Source organism: Girardinichthys multiradiatus, chromosome 17 (assembly GCF_021462225.1).
Source record: "Girardinichthys multiradiatus isolate DD_20200921_A chromosome 17, DD_fGirMul_XY1, whole genome shotgun sequence".
In the NCBI taxonomy this organism is placed as follows: Eukaryota; Metazoa; Chordata; class Actinopteri; order Cyprinodontiformes; family Goodeidae; genus Girardinichthys; species Girardinichthys multiradiatus.
Window position 1 is genome coordinate 1,980,552 of NC_061809.1, and position 24,294 is coordinate 2,004,845.

The 24,294-nt window shown below is 42.9% G+C and overlaps 1 protein-coding gene across 2 annotated transcripts in view; it reads right to left on the reverse strand.

Annotated features, from left to right (window-relative positions):
- Positions 1-24,294, reverse strand: part of syn3 (synapsin III) — a 164,901-nt gene that overhangs the window by 107,128 nt on the left and 33,479 nt on the right. For both annotated transcript variants that reach the window (XM_047389546.1, XM_047389547.1), the window contains exon 3: positions 18,745-18,802. In XM_047389546.1, coding sequence (XP_047245502.1) covers positions 18,745-18,802 — 58 coding nt within the window. The remainder of the gene's footprint in view (positions 1-18,744; positions 18,803-24,294) is intronic.

The window sequence follows — 24,294 nt, forward strand, 5'->3', positions numbered from 1 at the left end:
CCCTATCTCTAAGGGAGTGCCCGGCCACCTTACGGAGGAAGCTCATTTCAGCCGCTTCTATCCGTGATCTCGTTCTTTCGGTCATGACCCAAAGTTCATGGCCATAGGTGAGGATAGGAACGTAGACCGACCAGTAAATTGAGAGCTTTGCTTTTCTGCTCAGCTCTCTCTTCACCAAAATGGACCGGCACAGCGCCCCCATTACTGTGGCAGCCGCACCGATCCGTCTGTCGATCTCCCGCTCCATTCTTCCCTCACTCGTGAACAAGACCCCGAGATACTTAAACTCCTCCACTTGAGGCAGGAACTCCCCTCCAACCTGAAGAGGACAAGCCACCCTTTTCCGGTCGAGTACCATGGCCTCGGACTTGGAGGAGCTGATCCTCATCCCAACCGCTTCACACTCGGCTGCAAACCGCCACAGCGCATGCTGTAGGTTTTGGCTAGAGGGGGCCAGCAGGACCACGTCATCCGCAAAAAGAAGAGACGAAATCCACTGGTCCCCAAACCAGACCCCCTCCAGCCCTTGGCTGCATCTAGAAATCCTGTCCATAAAAGTTATGAACAGGACCGGTGACAAAGGGCAGCCCTGCCGGAGTCCAACATGCACCGGGAACAGGTCCGACTTAGTGCCGGCAATGCGGACCAAACTCCTACTCCGCTCGTACAGGGACCGGAGGGCCCCTAATAAAGGGCCCCCGATTCCATACTCCTGGAGCACCCCCCACAGGGCATCACGAGGGACACAGTCGAATGCCTTCTCCAGGTCCACAAAACACATGTGAACCGGTTGGGCAAACTCCCATGAATCCTCGAGTACCCTATAGAGGGTATAGAGCTGGTCCAGTGTTCCACGGCCGGGACGAAAACCACACTGCTCCTCCTGAAGCCGAGGTTCGAATATCGGTCGGACTCTCCTCTCCAATACCCTGGCGTGGGCCTTACCAGGGAGGCTGAGGAGTGTGATCCCCCTGTAGTTGGAACACACCCTCCGGTCCCCCTTCTTATGAAGGGGGACCACCACCCCAGTCTGCCAGTCCAGAGGCACTGTCCCCGACCGCCACGCAATGTTGAAGAGACGTGTCAACCATGACAGCCCTACAACATCCAGAGACTTGAGGTACTCAGGGCGGATCTCATCCACCCCCGAAGCCTTGCCACCGCAGAGCTTTTTAACCACCTCTGTGACTTCAGCCTGGGTGATGAAAGAGTCCAACCCCGAGTCCCCAGCCTCTGTTTCCACCACGGAATGCGTGATGGCAGGATTGAGGAGATCCTCGAAGTACTCCTTCCACCGCCCGATAATGTCCTCAGTCGAGGTCAGCAGTCTCCTGCCCCCACTATAAACAGTGTTGGCAAAGCACTGCTTCCCCCTCTTGAGGCGCCGGACGGTTTACCATAATCGCTTCGAGGCCAACCGGTAGTCCTTCTCCATGGCCTCACCGAACTCTTCCCAGGCCCGAGTTTTTGCCTCTGCCACAGCCCGGGCCGCAGCACGCTTGGCCTCATGGTACCCGTCAGCCGTCTCAGGAGTCCCACAAGCCAACCACAGCCGATAGGACTCCTTCTTCAGCTTAACAGCATCCCTTACTGCCGGTGTCCACCACCGGGTTCTGGGATTGCCGCCACGACAGGCACCGCAGACCTTACGGCCGCAGCTATGGGCAGCAGCATCGACAATAGATGTGGAGAACATGGTCCACTCAGACTCTATGTGTCCAACATCCCCCGGGATCTGGTCGAAGCTCTCCTGGAGGTGGGAGTTGAATACATCCCTGGCCGAGAGCTCCGCCAGGCGTTCCCAGCAGACCCTCACTATGCGCTTGGGCCTGCCAAGTCTGTCTGGCTTTCTCCTCCTCCAGCGGATCCAACTCACCACCAGGTGATGATCAGTGGACAGCTCAGCCCCTCTCTTCACCCGAGTGTCCAAAACATGCGGCCGAAGGTCTGATGATACGACAACAAAGTCGATCATCGACCTCCTGCCTAGGGTGTCCTGGTGCCAAGTGCACTGATGGACACCCTTATGTTTGAACATGGTGTTCGTTATGGACAATTCGTGACTAGCACAGAAGTCCAATAACAAAACACCACTCGGATTCAGATCGGGGAGGCCATTCCTCCCGATCACGCCTCTCCAGGTGTCACTGTCGTTCCCCACGTGGGCGTTGAAGTCCCCCAGCAGAATAATGGAGTCCCCGGGAGGGGCACTATCCAGCACCCCCGACAGGGACGCCAAGAAGGCCGGGTACTCTGCACTGCCACTCGGCCCGTAGGCTGAAATGATAGTCAGAGACTTCTCCCCAACCCGAAGGCGCAGGGATACGACCCTCTCATCCACTGGGGTAAACCCCAACACAAGACGGCTGAGCTGGGGGACAACAAGCAAACCCACACCAGCCTCTCCCCGTGGGCCACTCCAGAGTAGAAGAGAGTCCAAGGAAATGGGTTCCAGAGCCCACGCTGTGCGTGGAGGCGAGCCCGACTATTTCTAGTCGATATCTCTCGACCTCCCACACAAGCTCAGGCTCCTTCCCCCCCAGCGAGGTGACATTCCACGTCCCTAGAGCCAGCCTAAGCATCCGGGGATCGGGCCGCTGAGGTCTCCACCTTCGTCCGCCACCCAATCCTCTTTGCACCGGTCCCTCACGGTTCCCCCTGCAGGTGGTGGGCCCACTGGGGGATGGCCTCGCATCTCTCGTTCGGGCTTGGCCCGGCCGGGTCCCGCGAGGAGCAACCCGGCCACTAGGCGCTCTCCGACGAGTCCCGACCCCAGGCCTGGCTCCAGGGTGGGACCCCGGCTCCGCCGTACCGGGCGACGTCACGTGCCTCGATATTTTGTTCTTTATGAGGGGTTCATGAACCATTCTTTGTCTGACCCATCACCTAGAGCCTGTTTGCCATGGGAGACCCTACCAGGGACATTTAGGCCCCAGACAACATAGCCTCTAGGATCATTTGAGCACTCAAACCCCTCCACCACGTTAAGGTGACGGTTCAAGGAGGGGCCTGTTACAAAGTGATTGGGAATATTGACTTCACATTTAAGAAGCAACTCAGTGCTGATATCCAGTAAAATTTCTCTCAACTGAGACAGATAGCTAAGCTAATCTCATCTGTACTACAAAAATGCTCTCTACGTTGAGGATAGCAAAGCTTTTTTCTCCTACACATGCAAAATACAGATAAGATGTGCACTTAAAATTATTCATTACCCCCCCCCCCCCAAATTAAATTTACTAGAAAAATGTACAAACTAGCAGCTGTTTGCAACAAACATCTACAACAAAAAAGATTAAAGTAGCTCAACACAATTAACATTACAAATGGTTCTCCAAACACAAAACACAAAACACCACTTTAATGATTTCATCTTCCAATTCAGGGAGGAAACATCTCAATGTTTTCTCCATGAAACATCCCCAGTTGGTCCAGAATGCAGCTATTAGGCTTCTAACTGGAGTTGATAAGGGGGAACACATCATGGTTGGTTAAGGATGAGACTTTTACTTTTTACTTCTGTTTTTATGGTTTTATTGATTTTAGTGTTGTTCATCTTGTTCATTTTCCTTGTTTCATGTTTTAAATGTTCCTTTATTTTAGTTGTGCAGCACTTTGTTGCAGCTGTGGTTGTTTTAAAGTGCTTTATCAATAACGTAGTAGTAGTGATTCAAAATGATTCAACCTCTTCAGGACCAGCATCTTTAGTAATTAGTAGAGCAGAGTTTTGGTGCCATGACCTGCTACAAACGTGATTCCTTCCCAGACACCAGCTGAGGAATTTTAGCCCACTCCTAAATCACAAAAACTAACAGTTCATTAATATTCTTGAGTTGCAATTTTATTTGATTTTAAATAGAGTCTCTCCAGCTATGATGGCCACTCTAGTACGTTTAGGACTTCATCCAGTTGGACTTTGAACCTAGGTGGATTTAAGATCATTTTCCTGTTTGAAGGTCCAATGATGACTCGATGAAGGAAGCTACAGCTTCCCTACAGACAGAAAGACATTTTCTCCCGGAATTTCCTGATGCAAGATCGACTTCATCTTGCCCCTCGCACGCTGCATCTTTCCAGTGCCAGAGGAACAAAAGCAGCCACACAGCATCATTGAGCCACAACCATGCTTCACTGTTTGCAGGGTGTTCTTTTCAGCATATCCTTTATTCTTCCTTCTCCAGACACACTGTGGATCCATAGGTCCAGAAGGTCTTACTTTTGTTTTATTATTCCACAAAGCAGAATCCCAGAACCTCCTTGATCACTCTGCACTGTCCTTCAGATAAAGCTTTGCAATATATACATAAAATATGAGCAATTTGGAACTTACTTTTCTTGTTCTTTTAGGTTAGTAGTAGTCAGCCATAAAACACTTCAGATTTTATTACCTCACTGTGAAAAGGGAAACCTCCGGACCTTTGCTTTTAGCTACAATGAAATGATCTCATCATCAGCCCTGGCATGTAAGGTGCTTAATTTCAAATGTAGTTGATGCAGCTAGCAAAGTGTGGATTGGCTGCATCATGTGTGCTTAAAACCTCACCTGATTGACACATGAGCTCTAATGAATACGTTTTTTTCTGATAAGGCACTGGGCATTAGCTGTCATGGCACCCAAACTGTGGAAGAAGTTGTTATTAGTTATGAGACAGATCACTTTTATGACCATTTTGAAATCACTTTTAAAACTCCCTTTGTTCTGGCTTTTCACACAATGTGAGTTGAACTTTGGTTCAACTCTGCTGTTTTTTGAATGCAGTTGGAAGGCTTTTGTTTTTCAGAGAATAGCTTCAATCTATCTGAATCAGCATGACCATACAGTTGTTATGCTTCCTGACAAAACATAGTCAGGGTCAGGCAGCATTCCTTTAAACATTCCTCTGCACCAGGTATAGAATCTCCTGGAGGTATGCTAAACGGCAGCAGGTTGACCTCGGACAGGAATAGCTGCTGTTTGTTATACTTCACATTCCTTCAAAGCCTGACACATGACACAAAACATGCTGCTTTAAATGGACCCTAAACAAGTAGCCTGCTAACCATGTGTGGAAAAACAAAAATTTAGTTGGACAGGTCATGGTCAACTACCCAACAGAACACCAAAGCGCACAGCTGCATTTAATTTAAAAGTGAGAGCTAGAAGTCTGAGTAAATGTTGGACTGAACTCAGTCACTTACTGCCTATGAATACCACTGTGTGCAATCATAAAATATTACTGAACAGATAAATAATCAAGTGAAATTATTATCCATAAAAATGTCAAAACCAGAGCAAAGAGTTCAGTCAATTTCTCTGCTTTGCTGTTAATGTCATACAACAGTACTTTGCCAGTGAGCATGACATCTGAAATGGCTTCACAAAAAATAAAGAATCCTGTTCCATCCACATATGGTACAGAATGGTGTCTTTTTAGAAGTCATCCACAGATATTAGATAACTTTTTAGAATGTGTCTTTTTCTTTTTTTTTTTAAACCTTTCCCACAGTCACTGGGGGATTCTGAAAAACAGATTTTGCTTTTTTGGAGTGAGCTTCTGCACACATGCACATGCACCGCACATGGCTAACGGTATTTGGCACTCAACTGTTCAAAGAAATAGATTTACAACTGTAGCCTTGATGGATGAAGCCCTGGACTGCCTTGATAAATAAATAGCTAAATGCATGAGGGAGAAACCTTTTGTAGCTGGTTTGTACTGGAAACGTTTGCAAGAAGCATAGGGAAGAACTTTTGAAATTTGTCATTGGGTCAACATAAAATCTGAAAGCTGTTCAAGTCAATTCATGTCAATTGGATATGCAAGCATGTTGACAAAGGTGTGCGTTTTGCCTATGTAACCCTAGAGTTATCCAGGGACTCAGTTTCTCTCATTAATATGTTGCTTAGACCCTGTTCACAAGCTGTCCCAATGGTCCGGACTACATCAGGATGAAGCAACACGCTAGAATATCATGCCAGACCTGTTTGAACTCCCTACCACCCTGTTGGTGCTAAACTGATTCTTTCAGGTGGTTATGATCCCTACAAGAGATTTCTGGGCCACCACTTTCACTGTCAACCTTTCTATGCCAAAAAGGTAATCATGAGTATTTTTAATCAATCCAGTAATCAACAGTATGAGGTGATGGGGGCAAATGAGCTTCCCCACATCCACTTTCTTCCCTTCCTTGTCCAACACATGAGGCCATGACATGAACAAGTGCTACTTGCTTTGCCTTCTAAAGCCTAGTAGCCATGACGCCAACAAGTGCAGCTAAAGTTTGTTTCCAAACGGTGAATAGCCTTGATTTCAACAAGTCACTCTTATTTTGTGTTCCAAAGGCAAATTAAGAATGAGCATGGCACTGTTTTTATTAACAGATGAAAAGTATTACTGGATGGTATAGTAACCTGATTTTAAAATTATTTGTTTTCCAGCACTATTGGCATTTATTTTGTGATTTTTTTTTTCTTCATTTTTTTAGACAGGAAAGTGGGTGAGGGAGGAGAAAGATATGCAGCACAGGTCGTCATTGCCTGGACTCGGACCAGGGTACAGTTGCGTTGAGGGCCGAAGCCTTTATATGACCTTCAACCCTTGAGAGTAGTTGTATGTTGGTGCATGGGTGTGTGTGCGTGTGTGTGTGTGTGTGTGTGTGTGTGTGTGTGTGTGTGTGTGTGTGTGTGTGTGTGTGTGTAGGTGGGTGAGCAAATGTGTAGAAACCAGTGTTTTTGTGTTAAATGGTGTATGTGAGTGCGGGTTTGTCACCTGGAAGTGTACATTTGTAAGAGTGGCGAGAACAAACAGGCAGCAGCAGTCCCAGAAAGACATAAACCATCACCCCAGGGCAGCCATACACCCTGCACAAAGCTAGGTGGCCAGCAAGGCACGGGAGCAGCAGCCCCTATGCCAAAGAGACACAGAGAGGATGCATTGCACCAACGCCAGCCCCAGCTGCACAAACCAAGCCCAGGAACCGGTCCTCCCAGTGGCCCAGGGCCCACACCAACATGCCAGGCAGGCACCAGCTCACTACAGCAGAAACCAGAGGGACCAAGGAGACCATTGTATTTTACCCAAGGGGGACAGTCATTGAGAGGCATAGAAGGAAGGATGCCCACCAGAGCCCAATGCACCCCCACCCCCCCAACCAGCCCAACACACCTTACGGGGCACCACTCCAGGAGGTGGCCCAAGGACCCACACAGATAACAACCTACAAAAGCGGGCAGCCCCCTGCTGGGCCCCCTTATGGCACCGTTAGAGACCCCCAGGCCATCCCCACACCCCCACTCCTTGCTGAACCAGCATAGGCTCTGCAGTGGGATCCAGGGGACTACGTCATGCTCTCCAAGCACAGCTCCCCCCTCCATGGCTTTGTGTCTTTGGTAATGTGAAGTGTTGTGATGAATGCAGATGAGAATGTCTAAAATGCATTAAAATTGGAGTTGTGGCTGTTGTGCAAAAGACCCCACTGGTAGACTGGAAAATCTCCCCCAACCCAACCCCAATGTCCCAGAGTGTCTGTAGTGCATTAAAACATAGGTGCCAGACAGGGCCAAAAACAGCAGAGAGGGGGCCACTGCATGGTGCTTCTGAACATAACATAAATGAAGATGGAATCAAATCTTTAAACTGATCTTTCACTTAACTTAGTTCCTTTTGACTCCTGACAGCAAGTCTAATCTGTTCCATTCTACACATCTCTATATTTTAATTGGTATTTGATATATTAAGACAGCGTTGTTCCACCTGTGTCAGTCTTTATTCCATATAAAAAGTGTTATTGCCATGATTCTTTTCCCCCCTATTACGCTACACAAGCATCCTGTGCAGTTGCCCATTTAAACACTAGTGGGGAAAAAAATTAGCAAATGTAAATATTTTTTTCCACAGAAAAAAATTATTTACAGATAAATTCCTACTTCTTTTATTCATTTTTGCAGAGGGACCACATGGGGATAAGGAAATACCATAATAGTATTCAACAAGGATAACAATGCAACTCAGATTCAGTGTCACACACTGGCATCCAAACTCCTACTCTTCGCTGAGAGAAACATTTCTGTGCTCAGCTGTTCATGGTTTGCCAAGAAGAAGACTATGTAGTGTCTGAATATATACAGACACTCCCAAGAAAATTTGCACATCCAAGTAAATTCTTCCTTCTTAACAAATCCCATCCAAAACATGGAGAACAACGCTGACTTTGGCTGCAACAAAATAAAAGAAGAGAGTGGGCAACTTTATGGCTTCTCTGATTGGCTGATTAAGGATGAGAAGAGTGTTAACAACTATTGTCATTGGGCAGTAATAGATGAAGTGGTTGGTGCCCAGAAGGCCCAGAAGCCAGGACAAGAGGTTTTTCTCAGCACCATGGATACCATCAAGTTACTCATTCAGACACTTGTCTTGGAGAAGCTCTTGCCCTGGGAAAGAAAAACAGGAAGTTATACATCGAAGAGATGCTTTCAGACCTGATTCTTCTCATGTGCTGAGCTCCATCCACAGTGAATTTAGAACGACTTCTGGATCAACTGCTAATAAGAATTGAGTTTTGACTTTGGGGTTATGAGCATGTAGCATTTATTTAATTCCGGGATAAAGGTTTGTACTTCTTATTTAAGTAATTCTGGTAGGCAGTCACAGATGAGAACCCAGACAGCAATACCTAAATGTTTTACCATTCTCTAAGAAGCGCATTTGTGAGGCCAGACACTGCTGTTTTTACAAGGCCTGGTTTGAAGTTTTCATTTTAATTCACACCAAATTTGTTCTGCCAAAGATCTCTGCAGACCGATCAAGTTATTCCACACCGAACAGACATCTACAGTACAGACCAAAGGTTTGGACACACCTTCTCATTCAAAGAGTTTTCTTTATTTTCATGACTATGAATATTATAGCTTCACACTGAAGGCATCAAAACTATGAATTAACACATGTGGAATTATATACCGAACAAAAAAGTGTGAAACAACTGAAAATATGTCTCATATTCTAGATTCTTCAAAGTAGCCACCTTTTACTTTGATTACTGCTCCACACACTCTTGGCATTCTGTTGATGAGCTTCAAGAGGTAGTCACCTGAAATGGTTTTCACTTCACAGGTGTGCCCTGTCGGGCTTAAGTGGGATTTCAAGCCGTATAAATGGGGCTGGGACCATCAGTTGTCTTGTGCAGGAGGTGGATACAGTACACAGCTGATAGTCCTACTGAATAGACTGTTAGAATTTGTATTATGGCAAGAAAAAAGCAGCTAAGTAAAGAAAAACGAGTGGCCATCATTACTTTAAGAAATGAAGGTCAGTCAATCCGAACAATTGGGAAAACTTTGAAAGTGTCCCCAAGTGCAGTCGCAAAAACCATCAAGCGCTACAAAGAAACTGGCTCACATGAGGACCGCCCCAAGAAAGAAAGACCAAGAGTCACCTCTGCTGCGGACGATAAGTTCATCCGAGTCACCAGCCTCAGAAATCGCAGGTTAACAGCAGCTCAGATTAGAGAACAGGTCAATGCCACACAGAGTTCTAGCAGCAGACACATCTCTAGAACAACTGTTAAGAGGAGACTGTGTGAATCAGGCCTTCATGGTAAAATAGCTGCTAGGAAACCACTGCTGAGGACAGGCAACAAGCAGAAGAGACTTGTTTGGGCTAAAGAACACAAGGAATGGACATTAGACCAGTGGAAATCTGTGCTTTGGTCTGATGAGTCCAAGTTTGAGATCTTTGGTTCCAACCACCGTGTCTTTGTGCGGCGCAGAAGAGGTGAACGGATGGACTCTACATGCCTGGTTCCCACCGTGAAGCATGGAGGAGGAGGCGTGATGCTGTGGGGGTGCTTTGCTGGTGACACTGTTGGGGATTTATTCAAAATTGAAGGCATACTGAACCAGCATGGCTACCACAGCATCTTGCAGCGGCATGCTATTCCATCCGGTTTGCGTTTAGTTGGACCATCATTTATTTTTCAACAGGACAATGACCCCAAACACACCTCCAGGCTGTGTAAGGGCTATTTGACCAAGAAGGAGAGTGATGGGGTGCTGCGCCAGATGACCTAGCCTCCGCAGTCACCGGACCTGAACCCAATCAAGATGGTTTGGGGTGAGCTGGACCGCACAGTGAAGGCAAAAGGGCCAACAAGTGCTAAGCATCTCTGGGAACTCCTTCAAGACTGTTGGAAAACCATTTCAGGTGACTACCTCTTGAAGCTCATCAACAGAATGCCAAGAGTGTGCGGAGCAGTAATCAAAGCAAAAGGTGGCTACTTTGAAGAACCTAGAATATAAGACATATTTTCAGTTGTTTCACACTTTTTTGTTCAGTATATAGTTCCACATGTGTTAATTCATAGTTTTGATGCCTTCAGTGTGAAGCTACAATATTCATAGTCATGAAAATAAAGAAAACTCTTTGAATGAGAAGGTGTGTCCAAACTTTTGGTCTGTACTGTATATCTTTATAGACCTTGCTTTGTTAACTGGTGGACAGTCAGGGTGGAACAGGAAGGGGCTTTCCCCAAACTGCTTCTAGAAAGGTGGGGGCATGAAATTGTCTGAAATGTCATGGTATGCTGAAGTATTAGGAGGTAATTTCTCTATAACTTAAGGATTGCGCCCAACCCCTGAAAAAGAGCCTCATACTAAAATCCCCTCTGCACTGAACTTGGCACAGTGCAGACAGGGAAGTGTTCTCCTGGCAAATGCCAAACTTATAGTCGTCCAACAGATTGCTAGAATGAGAGGGATTATTTGTCTAATGCTGGACAAAAAACAACAACAATTTCAATAGTTTTGTCAGAGATCTGCCCCATGTTCTGTATTGTTGTTTTTTTTTTATGTTCTTCTGAAGCTGCAGGTTTCGCGAGGGTGGGGTTGAGCCATCTATGCAGCGCAGCTGCATCTCATTAGACTTCATCAGCAGGAGCTTAGGAGGAGCTGGTTGCTGATCAGCCAACCATGTCTTCCTTCGTGGTACCTCTAGCCTCCATGACTGAACATTTGCTCTTGCTGTTTTGCTCCCAGCAAACTCCTTGTTGCATTTTCTCCTCCCAAAGGTTACCTCCCACCTCAGCCTAACCGGCCTTCCTGAACAGCAATCGGATTGTCGGATTCCTTCTAAGCTGGTCGGAACAAACCAAATGGTTTCATCGGCTCCTCTGTTACAAGCCCTGTCCGCCCTCTGATGCAAAGTTACCTGAAAGCTAGCAGTACCTTGGTAATCTCTCAAAACCCTCTCCTAAAGCAGAGTCCCTGCACCTGCACAAGTAAGCCTCTTATTTACCTTCACTATTTTCTTCCTGGACCAGAATATTGCTGTTGGAAACCTGAAGTCTACCTGGGCCAGAATATTTCAATAAACCCTTTAAAACTGTTTCGAGTCTCCTGTTGATTTCCTGCATGGGGCGTTAGAAGTTTACCTAAAACTATGACAAGTTAATCGAGAAACAAGAAATAACAATGATAAAGGGAGGCTTTTAAATTCTATAGTGATCGAATGTAGTCTAGGCTCATTAAAGAACTATGAAATAACACTTTAATTTAGCACCGATGTAGAAGTATGAAGCAAATGTTAACTTTAGCATTGTTAGCTGCTAAACTACTTTTTTTTTGTACAGTTTGTACATTGGCTGTCACTCTGTCACTGTATTTTGCAATAACACCAGAAGATATATAGTTTCTTAGAAACTAGGCTTGCTGGGCATGGAGGTGACGCAGAGGTGAAGCGTGCGACCTAGGTACAGAGGCTACAGTTCATCGCAGCTGTCACTTGATTGACTCCCAGCCCTTTGACCCCTGCTGCATGTCTTCCCCTCTCTCTCCACCCCATTTTCTGTTGGTCAACTTACAAAATAAAGGCCACTAGTGCCACAAAATAAAACAAAAAAGGAAACTAGGCTTGTGACAATTATCAAAACCGTTTAGTACAGAAATATATATTGTGATATTTCTTTTGTCCATATCGCCCAGCTTTAGATTTGTCACTTCATAGAGCAAGTCTCCACTGCTCTAGAGTCCAGTGGGGGTGTGGTTTACACCATTTCATCCAGTCCACTGAATTGTACTTGCTAATGTAAGGCTTGGACGTAGCTCATCAGCCCTTGAAAACCCATGCCATGAAGTTTTCTTCACACTATCTGAAGGCTCCTTGAAATCTGGAGGTCCTTAGCTACTGACTTTGCAGAAAGTCATTGACCTCCGAGTAATATTTGCCCTTGGCATATGCAAACCCTGCTTTGTGATTTTACATAGCCTACTACACAGAGATTTGGCACCATATACATCAGCAATTGACACCGCTTTCCAGAGCATCGCTGGCTATTAAATTTGTAGGTAAAAACAGATATATAAAACTGCTGAAGACCCCGTCCGCAGTAAGACGGATATTTTTGCAAAACCTATTTTTCACTTCCCACCTATAAACTGACTTTTTGGTGACAAATTTTTAAAAACAATGACCAAAATGGAGATTTTTAACCTCCTGTAGACTATTGTCACAAATTGGCCTCAAACTGCTTCCACCCTTAATGCAGCCAATGTGCCTGTTGACTCATTTTCCACTCATACCAAGAATATTACAGAAAAAAAAAAAGTTTTAGTGGTCAGACTATGAACTATCTGGCAAATTGATAGCATTTAAATATTTTGATGGTGGAACAGCAATGACTGTACAGAAATACATGTAATATGATTTCAAAGCCCTGTCTTAACAACAGGAGCATTGATAATTTAGTTACTATTAAGGTCAAATAGGCCTTACATCAGTGTTAGTGCTAAATAAAAATGCATGACACACTTTTCAGATTGTAAAACAAAAAATCATGATAACATGATGATGATGAAAATTAACAATGAAGTCCAGATATTTTTTGTATCTCCGAATAAGCAACAGAAGAAAATTGGACAAAATAAAAGGAGTTTTCTGTATGGAATACATTAGAATGATTTAACAAATGGGTAGCACACAGTTGCAGCTTGGCAGACTATATATTTTACTAGATCTGCAATTTCTGTAATTTCTAAATAAACTGGGCTAAATTGCACACTAATGCAACTACAGAGTTAGAACTACAGTAACCTACTCACATCGACCTTATTTGTATTGCTTAATCTTTGCCAAGTACTGTGAATATTCAATTTTCTAACTTATATAATTTAACATAATTGCCAAGTCCAACAGAACAAGGCCATGACGGCAAGTGAATAAATCAAATATCTGCAACTAGTAACAATCTAAATAATCTGTTATGTGCTCACTTTGCACAGATGCCTTATGTCAGAGGTGAACACTAGCCAAAAAAAAAGGGCTACTGATAACATCCAGCCCACTGCCTGGGAGCTGGCATGGCTGCAACCAAAACAAGCGTCGATAATACTGAAGTCACACAGCTGCTGAGCAGATGTTGCCCAACAAGAGCCTAAACAACAGAGGTGCCCCTTGTTCCAGCTGGGTTTGGGGCTCAAAATACAAACAGAAAATGTTAGAGATCAAGAAGGATTGCTAAAAGTGTAAGTAACAATGATGAAAAATATAGTTATGTATATAAGAAAAACTAAGAAAGATGACTAGCTTACGAGATGAAACAATGTTCAACATTTGGTTCACAACAATGAGACAAGACAAGATTTTTGCAATGTTTTTTGTTTCTACGAATACAATAAAGGTTTCATAAATCCCAAACAGTAATTGAATCTGTATCTGTGTTGAAATATTTCACTTCAGGTTTGACCAGTCCATATGTTGAGGTTTTTATGCTTGCTTCTACCAAAGGCGGTCCCTAATGCCAGAAAAAGCATTGAAATTATCCTGTTTTTGGTTTCAGAGATTTCATAAATTTCAAACTGAACAACTGTGACATTTTTGTGATTTTTGTGACATTACAAAAATCAGACAGTTCTAAAAAACTGATGAAAAGACAAGATGTAATCCTGTCAAGGAGGCACTAATTTCTGTCAAGCACCTGTTGTGTTCTCCATTTGTGTAGGCTAAGAAGGAAGGGTGTAAGGCAGAAGCCATTTACTTCAAATAAAACAGAATGTGTTATGGTTGGATATAGCCAAGCTGAAACATAGGCACAATTTCAAAAGATGTGTTTACAAAAAAAAAACAACATAGCACATCTTTGAAAAAACACCATACAGACAGTGAAACATGGTGATGGCAGCATCATGATCTGAGGTTACTTTTCTTCAAGATGGAACTGGATTTTTTTTTAGGGTAAACCAAAAATGGACCGTTCCAAACAACATTCAATTATAGACCCAAAGGCTAGAGAGCAGAAAATAAACTGAGATTTTGTTTTCAGCATCACAGTCCAAGCATACATCCAAATCACAAAAAATAATGATTTCCTGAGGGTAAAATTAATGTTTTTGCAGAAAATCTGTTGAATCTGTTGAAGGGAACTGTGAATAAGAGATGTCTTCACAATCTGATAGAAATGGAAAACTTTTGGACAACTTTTTATCTGAGTAACTACTTAAAAAAGCCATTGCCTGTGCTGCAAAAACCAGCTGTTTATTGGTCAAAAAGAGATTCCATTTATATTTCAGTTCAATTCAAATTCAAAAATACTTTATTAATCCCAAAGGGAAATTAAATGTTGTTGTAGCTCATATTATGCAGGTTTCTTCAAAGAGTCGTTGTAGATGCTGATGGCTGTGGGCAGGAAGGATCTCCTGTAGCGCTCCGTCTTACAGCAGATCTGAAGAAGCCTCTGACTGAAGACACTCTGTTGTTGTAGGACAGTCTCATGAAGAGGATGCTCAGAGTTCTCCATAATGTTCTTCATTTTATGAAGAATCCGTCTTTCCACAATGATCTCCAGAGGTTCCAGAGGAGTCCCCAGAACAGAGCCAGCCTTCTTTATCAGCTTGTTGAGCTTTTTTAAGTCCCTGGTTCTGATGCTGCTTCCCCAGCAGATGATGGCAGAAGAGATCACACTTTCCACAACAGACTTATAGAAGATCTGCAGCATCTTGCTGCAAACACCAAAGGACCTAAGCTTCCTCAAGAAGTACAGTCTGCTCTGTCCCTTCTTGTAGATGGCTTCACAGTTGCATCTCCACTCTAGTCTGTTGTCCAGGTGAACACCGAGGTATTTATACTCCTCCACCACCTCCACTTCTTCTCCCGTGATAGAAATAGTGTTTGACTTATTCCTGTTTCTCTTAAAATCTACAATCATCTCCTTTGTTTTAGTCACGTTCAACATAAGATGATTGTTTCCACACCATGCCACAAAGCGGTCCACCACCATCCTGTACTCAGCTTCTTGTCCATCTCTGATCCACCCCACGACTGCAGAATCATCCGAGTATTTCTGCAGATGACAGGAGTCTGTCTTGTACTGGAAGTCTGAGGTGTACAGAGTGAAAAGGAATGGTGAGAGTACCGTCCCCTGTGGTGCTCCTGTGCTGCTGACTACCTGGTTAGACTCACAACCCTTCAGTCTCACAAACTGTGGTCTGTTTGTCAGGTAGTCTTTATATATAAATATATTTATATTTATTTATAACTGGGACTTCAAAGTAGGTTGTGCAAAAAGGGAAACGGTCAGGTATGGTGACAAAATCAAGATTATCTTTTTTATTTCTTTATAAAATAGGTTTGCATTACACCTACAGGGGTTGGACAAGGAAACTGAAACAGCTGTCATTTTAGTGTGGGAGGTTTCATGGCTAAATTGGACCAGCCTGGTAGCCAGTCTTCATTGATTGCACATTGCACCAGTAAGAGCAGAGTGTGAAGGTTCAATTAGCAGGGTAAGAGCACAGTTTTGCTCAAAATATTGAAATGCACACAACATTATGGTTGACATACCAGAGTTCAAAAGAGGACAAATTGTTGGTGCACGTCTTGCTGGCGCATCTGTGACCAAGACAGCAAGTCTTTGTGATGTATCAAGAGCCACGGTATCCAGGGTAATGTCAGCATACCACCAAGAAGGACGAACCACATCCAACAGGATTAACTGTGGACGCAAGAGGAAGCTGTCTGAAAGGGATGTTCGGGTGCTAACCTGGATTGTATCCAAAAAACATAAAACCACGGCTGCCCAAATCACGGCAGAATTAAATGTGCACCTCAACTCTCCTGTTTCCACCAGAACTGTCTGTCGGGAGCTCCACAGGGTCAATATACACGGCCGGGCTGCTATAGCCAAACCTTTGGTCACTCATGCCAATGCCAAACGTCGGTTTCAATGGTGCAAGGAGCGCAAATCTTGGGGTGTGGAGATTGTGAAACATGTATTGTTCTCTGATGAGTCCACCTTTACTGTTTTCCCCACATCCGGGAGAGTTACGGTGTGGAGAAGCCCCAAAGAAGCGTACCACCCAGACTGTTGCATGCCCAGAGTGAAGCATGGGGGTGGATCAGTGATGGTTTGGGCTGCCATATCATGGCATTCCCTTGGCCCAATACTTGTACTAGATGGGCCAAGGACTACCGAACCATTCTTGAGGACCATGTGCATCCAATGGTTCAAACATTGTATCCTGAAGGCGGTGCCGTATCAGGATGACAATGCACCAATACACACAGCAAGACTGGTGAAAGATTGGTTTGATGAACGTGAAAGTGAAGTTTGAAGTTGAACATCTCCCATGGCCTGCACAGTCACCAGATCTAAATATTATTGAGCCACTTTGGGGTGTTTTGGAGGAGCGAGTCAGGAAACGTTTTCCTCCACCAGTATCACGTAGTGACCTGGTCACTATCCTGCAAGAAGAATGGCTTAAAATCCCTCTGACCACTGTGCAGGACTTGTATATGTCATTCCCAAGACGAATTGATGCTGTATTGGCCACAAAAGGAGGCCCTACACCATACTAATAAATTATTGTGGTCTAAAACCAGGTGTTTCAGTTTCATTGTCCAACCCCTGTATCTGCAGCCTAACATGCTGTGTGTGTAAGTCTGTGCTTTGGCATGGAGACCATTCCTTAAAAGACAGCAAGCAAACTAGAAAAGTCTGATAACGATGTGGGGCTGCTTCGGGGAGCTTACCACACATTATTAACACGACAGATGGTAGAGCATATGATTTCTGAATCAAATGTCAATCTGTGCAAGAAATATATGGGATAATAACAAGGTGTAAAGACATGAGAAGATGAGAAAAAACAGCTTTGTGGGGTGGCTTAAACAGCTTTGAGCTGCAGTTTGGCTCTGTATGGGTGCTGACCATGGTAAAAAGAGACCAGCTGGAGATAGAGTGGAATTTAAGAGAGGAGAGAGTGCAAAAGCTTTGGTTGTCATGTTGCATGTCACTTGATTTCACACAGACTTCCTAAAGCTCAGCGAAAGCCACAGTCAATGAAATTTCTGACTGCTGATGGCAATTAGCAAATTGACCTTTTATTCACAATGCAGAGAGCTTTAGGGAAAGTGCATTGGGTCCAACAGGATCTAAGTAGGTCAGTGTCTGCTGGGTACTGGAGCACTTGTTTGGTCCCCAAACTATCAACTTTACTTACCTGAATAAATCTGTTAAATTTTCACTGACTTTATTATCCATGGCTCTATGGATATTCAAAGAAAGACGAGTCACATTTCACAAAGAAGTCTCTCAAACCATCCCAGGCAAAAAGATGTGACCACAACAGTGGAGAGCTGAGCATACAGTCTATTAAAAAGAACACCGGTCCAGCTTTGTGTGGTTCCTTTTTTTTCCCCCATAAACACCCACCAGTGCATTTCAAAGACAGCTTCAGTCTCAACAGTGGTTTACACATGGGTAACCTAAAGGTTTTCTGGGGTAAATCTAATGCTGTTGACACCGTCAATGCTGCAAGTCTAGACATATAAATATGTTTCTGTGGATTCAGTTTGAAATACTTTTTCTTCAGATGGATTTTTAACAGCATGTTCTTTAGAGAACTAGGTCAATATCTGAGCAAGGATCACTTTGACTCTGACTGTCTTAAAAAAGTAGGATATTCCAGGGCACTAATAAATACTTTGCAGCAACAGTTCTTCATAAGGACCAGAAGCCCTTAGAAACTAGCAGAAATGAAATATATAAATAACCATATTCGCAATTAAAAGTATAATATAAAGTTGATTTAGGTGGAGTACTTATCAGTAGCTGCAGAAGACAACAGTCGAGGTGATCTCAAGTTTGAGAATCAGGGAGACATTCTCATTTGGGAGTCAATCTAGCAGGTACTTTAAAAGGCTTATAAAATCAAATACAGCAAAAAGCAAAAGTATTCATACATATTAAACATTTTTGTCAAAATATAACAAAAAGGGGAATTAATCAAATAAGCAAACAAGATGCCCTTGGTAACTCTGGAGAAGCTGCTGAGATCGAAAATAGGTGGAAGAATCTGTCAACAGGACCACTATTAGTTGTGAACTTTAGAAATCTGACCATTATGGAAGAATGGCACAAAAAAAAAAGACATACAACATTTTGTTTACAGAAAAGAACACAGCAAACATGTGGAAGTAGGTGCTCTGGTCAGATGAGACCATAACTGAACCTTTTGACCTAAACGCAAACACCATGTAGGAACACTTCAAGAGTAGCAATAATCTTGCTGTCAAATACCTGGGAAGAACGTCTTTTTTTTTTTTTTTTTTTACAAATTATTGTTTCCATAATAATAAATCATTTGATGAAAATACTTCAAATGGATGAACACGAAATGACTACTGAATATGCACAGAACATATTGCCACTGTTCTCAACATTCTGGTCAAATGCTAATAAAGATCAATGAAACAGTATAAATGAAATATACTGTACCTGCTCAACTCGGATCTCATATTCTCCGTTCAGCTTCTTCCCCCGAAAATATTTGGCCCTGCATGGAAGGATAACAGAAAAGGGATTGACTAAAACATTGAAGACTAGGACATGAAGCATGTTATTTACACTGTGCTTTAAAATGTACAGTTGAAAATTTTAACAACCATTGTATTAAAAAAATCTGTTTTTTCTCTCTTTTTGAGAATTTTTTAAACTTAAATTCCAGACGTTTATATGCATTTCATTAGTATCTGGTTGAAATGCCTTTTAAAGTGTAACTTGGAGACCTTCCAGATTTCCTTCCACAAGCTTCTCACAGTTTCCTAAAATTGTGTCCCATTCCTCCATACAGAACATCTGTAACTGAGTCAGGTTTGAAGCCCCCTTTGCTCACACACACCTTTTCAGTTCTCCCCACAAGATCAGAGCTCCTTGACTCTGCTGTCCTTAAGCCACTTTGCATCTAAACTGTTGGTATGCTGTGACTCATTGTCCATTTGGAAGACCCATTTGTGCCTAAACTTAAACTTCCTGCTAGATGTGTTGAGATTTTGCTTCAATATTCCCACACAATGTTCTTCTCTCATGATGCCATCTATTTTTTAGAAGTGCACCAGCCCCTGCAGCAAAACACCCTCACATCATGCTGTCCCTCCTGTACTTGACAGTTGCAATGGTGTTCTTAGGATCACAAGCTTCTCCCTAAATGTAACAGCTGTCATTATGTTCAAACACATCAAAATACGTTTCACCCGACCAAGGATATGTCTGCAAAAATGAAGATCTTTGTTTTTTTATGTTGGTTTTAGAGTTATGGCCTCTTCCTCCCTGAGTGGCCTTTCAGACCACATGTCTTGTTTTACTGTAGAAGACCACCCAGCTTCAACCAGTATTTGCAAAGGTAGTTTACATTTGTTCGAGCGATTATCTGCACATTGCTCACCACACTTTAATCTCTGGGACAAAGTCTTTTCCCTGAATGTTATCATAACTAGACATTCCCATCTGACAATTATACCCAATAATTAATGAAACTCCTGATATCTAGGTAATGTGTCTCCTTATATAGTGTATGTAGATATTTGTTAAAGGTTTTAATTGTAGATTCCCCTCCTGCACTACATAGTACAGGTTGCACAAAAAACATTTTATGGTTAAAACAACCTTGTCGTGAAGCAACATTTTGGAAAAGACAAGACCACAACAATCGTTTATTTAGTTTGAGGTTTTGGTAGTCATGTTTATTTCCTTTTGCTCCCTGTTAGTTTTGTTCATTCTTAAGTTTTCCTTATGGTTACTTTCTTATTACTTTGTATTATTATTATATTTGTTGTTATTCTAGTTCCCTTGTCTTCCTTGTAGTTTCTAGTTTAGTTTCCCATTTAGTATATCTGTGTTTATTCATGTTTTGAGATTCGTTCACTTGCGCTTTTGTTTACTAATTTATTTTCTATGTTCCGTCTCGTCCTGGTTCCGTTTCTGTGGTTTAGGTTTTGTTTTTTTATGGTCAGGGTTTCTTTATGGGATCTTTGTTAATTATTAGGTTTTGGTGTTTCTTCTATTCCCTCTAGTTTCTGAGTTTACTTTAGTTAATGATTATTTTAGGTTCTTATGTTTCTTTTGGTTTATTATCTTCTATGTTCTTGCTACGTTTTTTGGAAAACCTTTTGAACTTATCTAGAATAAAGAAAGACAACTCCTTTAACATGCTGCTGCCTAGCTCTTGTCTGCACGTTGGTCACTCTAAACCACAGAACGCAACAAACCTTAAAATATCCTTGTTTATTTTGTTGAAGTCCAGCTCAACTTTCACTAGACCATCCAAAATGCCTTGCAAGCAGGCAAATAAATGATTCACTTTTTCCATGATTTTAGAATCCAACCTTTGGAGGATTTCATATAGTTGGTGAGATTATGTTCCCTTTTGATAAATTCTGGTATCCATATACAGGTTGCTTTCACTGGTCTGGAACATAGAATCAAAGACAGAAAAAATATACAGAAATCATCTGGCTGTGAAATGTGAAGAATCAGCGCATGTGATGCAGCACAGCCAAATTAGACTCTTTTATGTTCAGATCTGGCTGTGATGGCCCTATTTGCTTGAAGGCTGTTCCAGTTACAGAGTTATCTTTCTTACCATCAGACATGGAGCATTTAGCTTGAGCAAAAAGCATTTGAGGATTCTTTGTGCTATTTTGAAAGAAAATAGTGGAAATTGACCATACTAAGATTTTTCTATATGGTTAATTCATGTGAACACTACTCCATTTGGTCTGTTTACAGCTAGTCTAGTCTGGCTAACATGCCAACACCAGGGCTTTGTCAATAGCCTCCATTATGGGTGCCTTCTTTTTGCTTCCACTTCCTGATTTAAACATAATAAATCAAAATAGAGACATCAGTGCTAAGACAGGAACAATTTTTAAAATGTCTTGAGTATTTATTTTGAAACATTTACTTCAAAACATGTGTGGTTAGCACTGAAGTTATAGCTAAGGATTATGAGAACAACATTTGTTTTGGTTATTTCTCAAAAATAATATTTACAGTACAGACCAAAGGTTTGGACACACTTTCTCATTCAAAGAGTTTTCTTTATTTTCATGACTATGAATATTGTAGCTTCACACTGAAGGCATCAAAACTATGAATTAACACATGTGGAATTATATACTGAACAAAAAAGTGTGAAACAACTGAAAATATGTCTTATATTCTAGGTTCTTCAAAGTAGCCGCCTTTTGCTTTGATTACTGCTCCACACACTCTTGGCATTCTGTTGATGAGCTTCAAGAGGTCGTCACCAGAAATGGTTTTCCAACAGTCTTGAAGGAGTTCCCAGAGATGCTTAGCACTTGTTGGCCCTTTTGCCTTCACTCTGCGGTCCAGCTCACCCCAAACCATCTCGATTGGGTTCAGGTCCGGTGACTGTGGAGGCCAGATCATCTGGTGCAGCACCCCATCACTCTCCTTCTTGGTCAAATAGCCCTTACACAGCCTGGAGGTGTGTTTGGGGTCATTGTCCTGTTGAAAAATAAATGATGGTCCAACTAAACGTAAACCGGATGGAATAGCATGCCGCTGCAAGATGCTGTGGTAGCCATGCTTGTCGGGGGAGGACTGAGGGTCGGACCAAAGCGCAGACAAGAGCTCGGTAGCCGCATCTTAGTACTTCCTTGTTTATTCAAAAAATATCCAAAACATAACAAAAACACTGCAGGGATGAATCATAAGTACAGTCCAAAACTTACATGAACTCTGCAGGTCACTTAAGGCAAAAACGTAGCAAAAACGTAGCATAGTCTCCAAACGAAGCATAGGCAAAGCATAGACATGGTAGGGAACAGGGTAGTAACAGAACGAACCAGCGAGGAACTAAGCAAACAGAACTACTAATATACACAGAGCACAAAGAGGGGAACAAAAGGCAGGTAATCAAAGAAACAGGGAACAGGTGTGACATGGATGCAGGGAGACAGAGGGAGCAGGTGAACTTAATAAGACTAAGACATCAGGAAAGGGACTGATTAACAAAACAGTGAAACAGACCTAAACGAAAACTACAGACCAAGATAAAACAGAATCAAGAATAAACACGAACTAAAGGAAACTGAGAACTGGAGGTAGCACAACAACCTAAGATCTAAGGACTAGCAAAAGAAACCATAAAGTCCAAAAATGTCACTCCATGACAATGCTGGTTCAGTATGTCTTCAATTTTTAATAAATCCCCAACAGTGTCACCAGCAAAGCACCCCCACAGCATCACACCTCCTCCTCCATGCTTCACGGTGGGAACCAAGGATTATATTCTAGGTTCTTCAAAGTAGCCACCTTTTGCTTTGATTACTGCTCCACACACTCTTGGCATTCTGTTGATGAGCTTCAAGAGGTAGTCACCTGAAATGGTTTTCCAACAGTCTTGAAGGAGTTCCCAGAGATGCTTAGCACTTGTTGGCCCTTTTGCCTTCACTCTGCGGTCCAGCTCACCCCAAACCATCTTGATTGGGTTCAGGTCCGGTGACTGGAGGCCAGGTCATCTGGCGCAGCACCCCACCACTCTCCTTCTTGGTCAAATAGCCCTTACACAGCCTGGAGGTGTGTTTGGGATCATTGTCCTGTTGAAAAATAAATGATGGTCCAACTAAACGCAAACCGGATGGAATAGCATGCCGCTGCAAGATGCTGTGGTAGCCATGCTGGTTCAGTATGTCTTCAATTTTGAATAAATCCCCAACAGTGTCACCATCAAAGCACCCCCACAGCATCACGCCTCCTCCTCCATGCTTCACGGTGGGAACCAGGCATGTAGAGTCCATCCATTCACCTCTTCTGCGCCGCACAAAGACACGGTGGTTGGAACCAAAGATCTCAAACTTGGTTTCATCAGACCAAAGCACAGATTTCCACTGGTCTAATGTCCATTCATTGTGTTCTTTAGCCCAAACAAGTCTCTTCTGCATGTTGCCTGTCCTCAGCAGTGGTTTCCTAGCAGCTATTTTACCATGAAGGCCTGATTCACACAGTCTCCTCTTAACAGTTGTTCTAGAGATGTGTCTGCTGCTAGAACTCTGTGTGGCATTGACCTGTTTTCTAATCTGAGCTGCTGTTAACCTGCGATTTCTGAGGCTGAACTTATCATCCGCAGCAGAGGTGACTCTTCCTTTCCTGTGGCGGTCCTCGTGTGAGCCAGTTTCTTTGTAGCGCTTGATGGTTTTTGCGACTGCACTTGGAGACACTTTCAAAGTTTTCCCAATTATTCGGACTGACTGACCTTCATTTCTTAAAGTAATGATGGCCACTCATTTGTCTTTACTTAGCTGCTTTTTTCTTGCCATAATACAAATTCTAACAGTCTATTCAGTAGAACTATCAGCTGTGTTCTGTATCCACCTCCTGCACAACACAACTGATGGTCCCAACCCCATTTATAAGGCTTGAAATCCCACTTATTAAACCTGACAGGGCACACCTGTGAAGTGAAAACCATTTCAGATGACTACCTCTTGAAGCTCATCAACAGAATGCCAAGAGTGTGCGGAGCAGTAATCAAAGCAAAAGGTGGCTACTTTGAAGAACCTAGAATATAAGACATATTTTCAGTTGTTTCACACTTTTTTGTTCAGTATATTATTCCACATGTGTTAATTCATAGTTTTGATGCCTTCAGTGTGAAGCTACAATATTCATAGTCATGAAAATAAAGACAACTCTTTGAATGAGAAGGTGTGTCCAAACGTTTGGTCTGTACTGTATGTACATCACTAAAAAAGTTAAATAACCAAATTGGGAACCAATTACTCAGCCAGAACTGACACATACCACCAATATAGGAAGCTTGAAAATGGGCCCAGATATGATTGTCCACAGACTAGAAATTGGTCCCTCATTATTTACCTATATGGGTTTTATGGATGACAAAATTGAGTAAAACGTAGACCCATAATATTCTAAAATTGATATTCCTAATACCAATATAAGACCTTCAGAGGGTCTCCAAATGATTTTGATGATATGGGTGCTATTTGTCAAACCAAGTGGGTT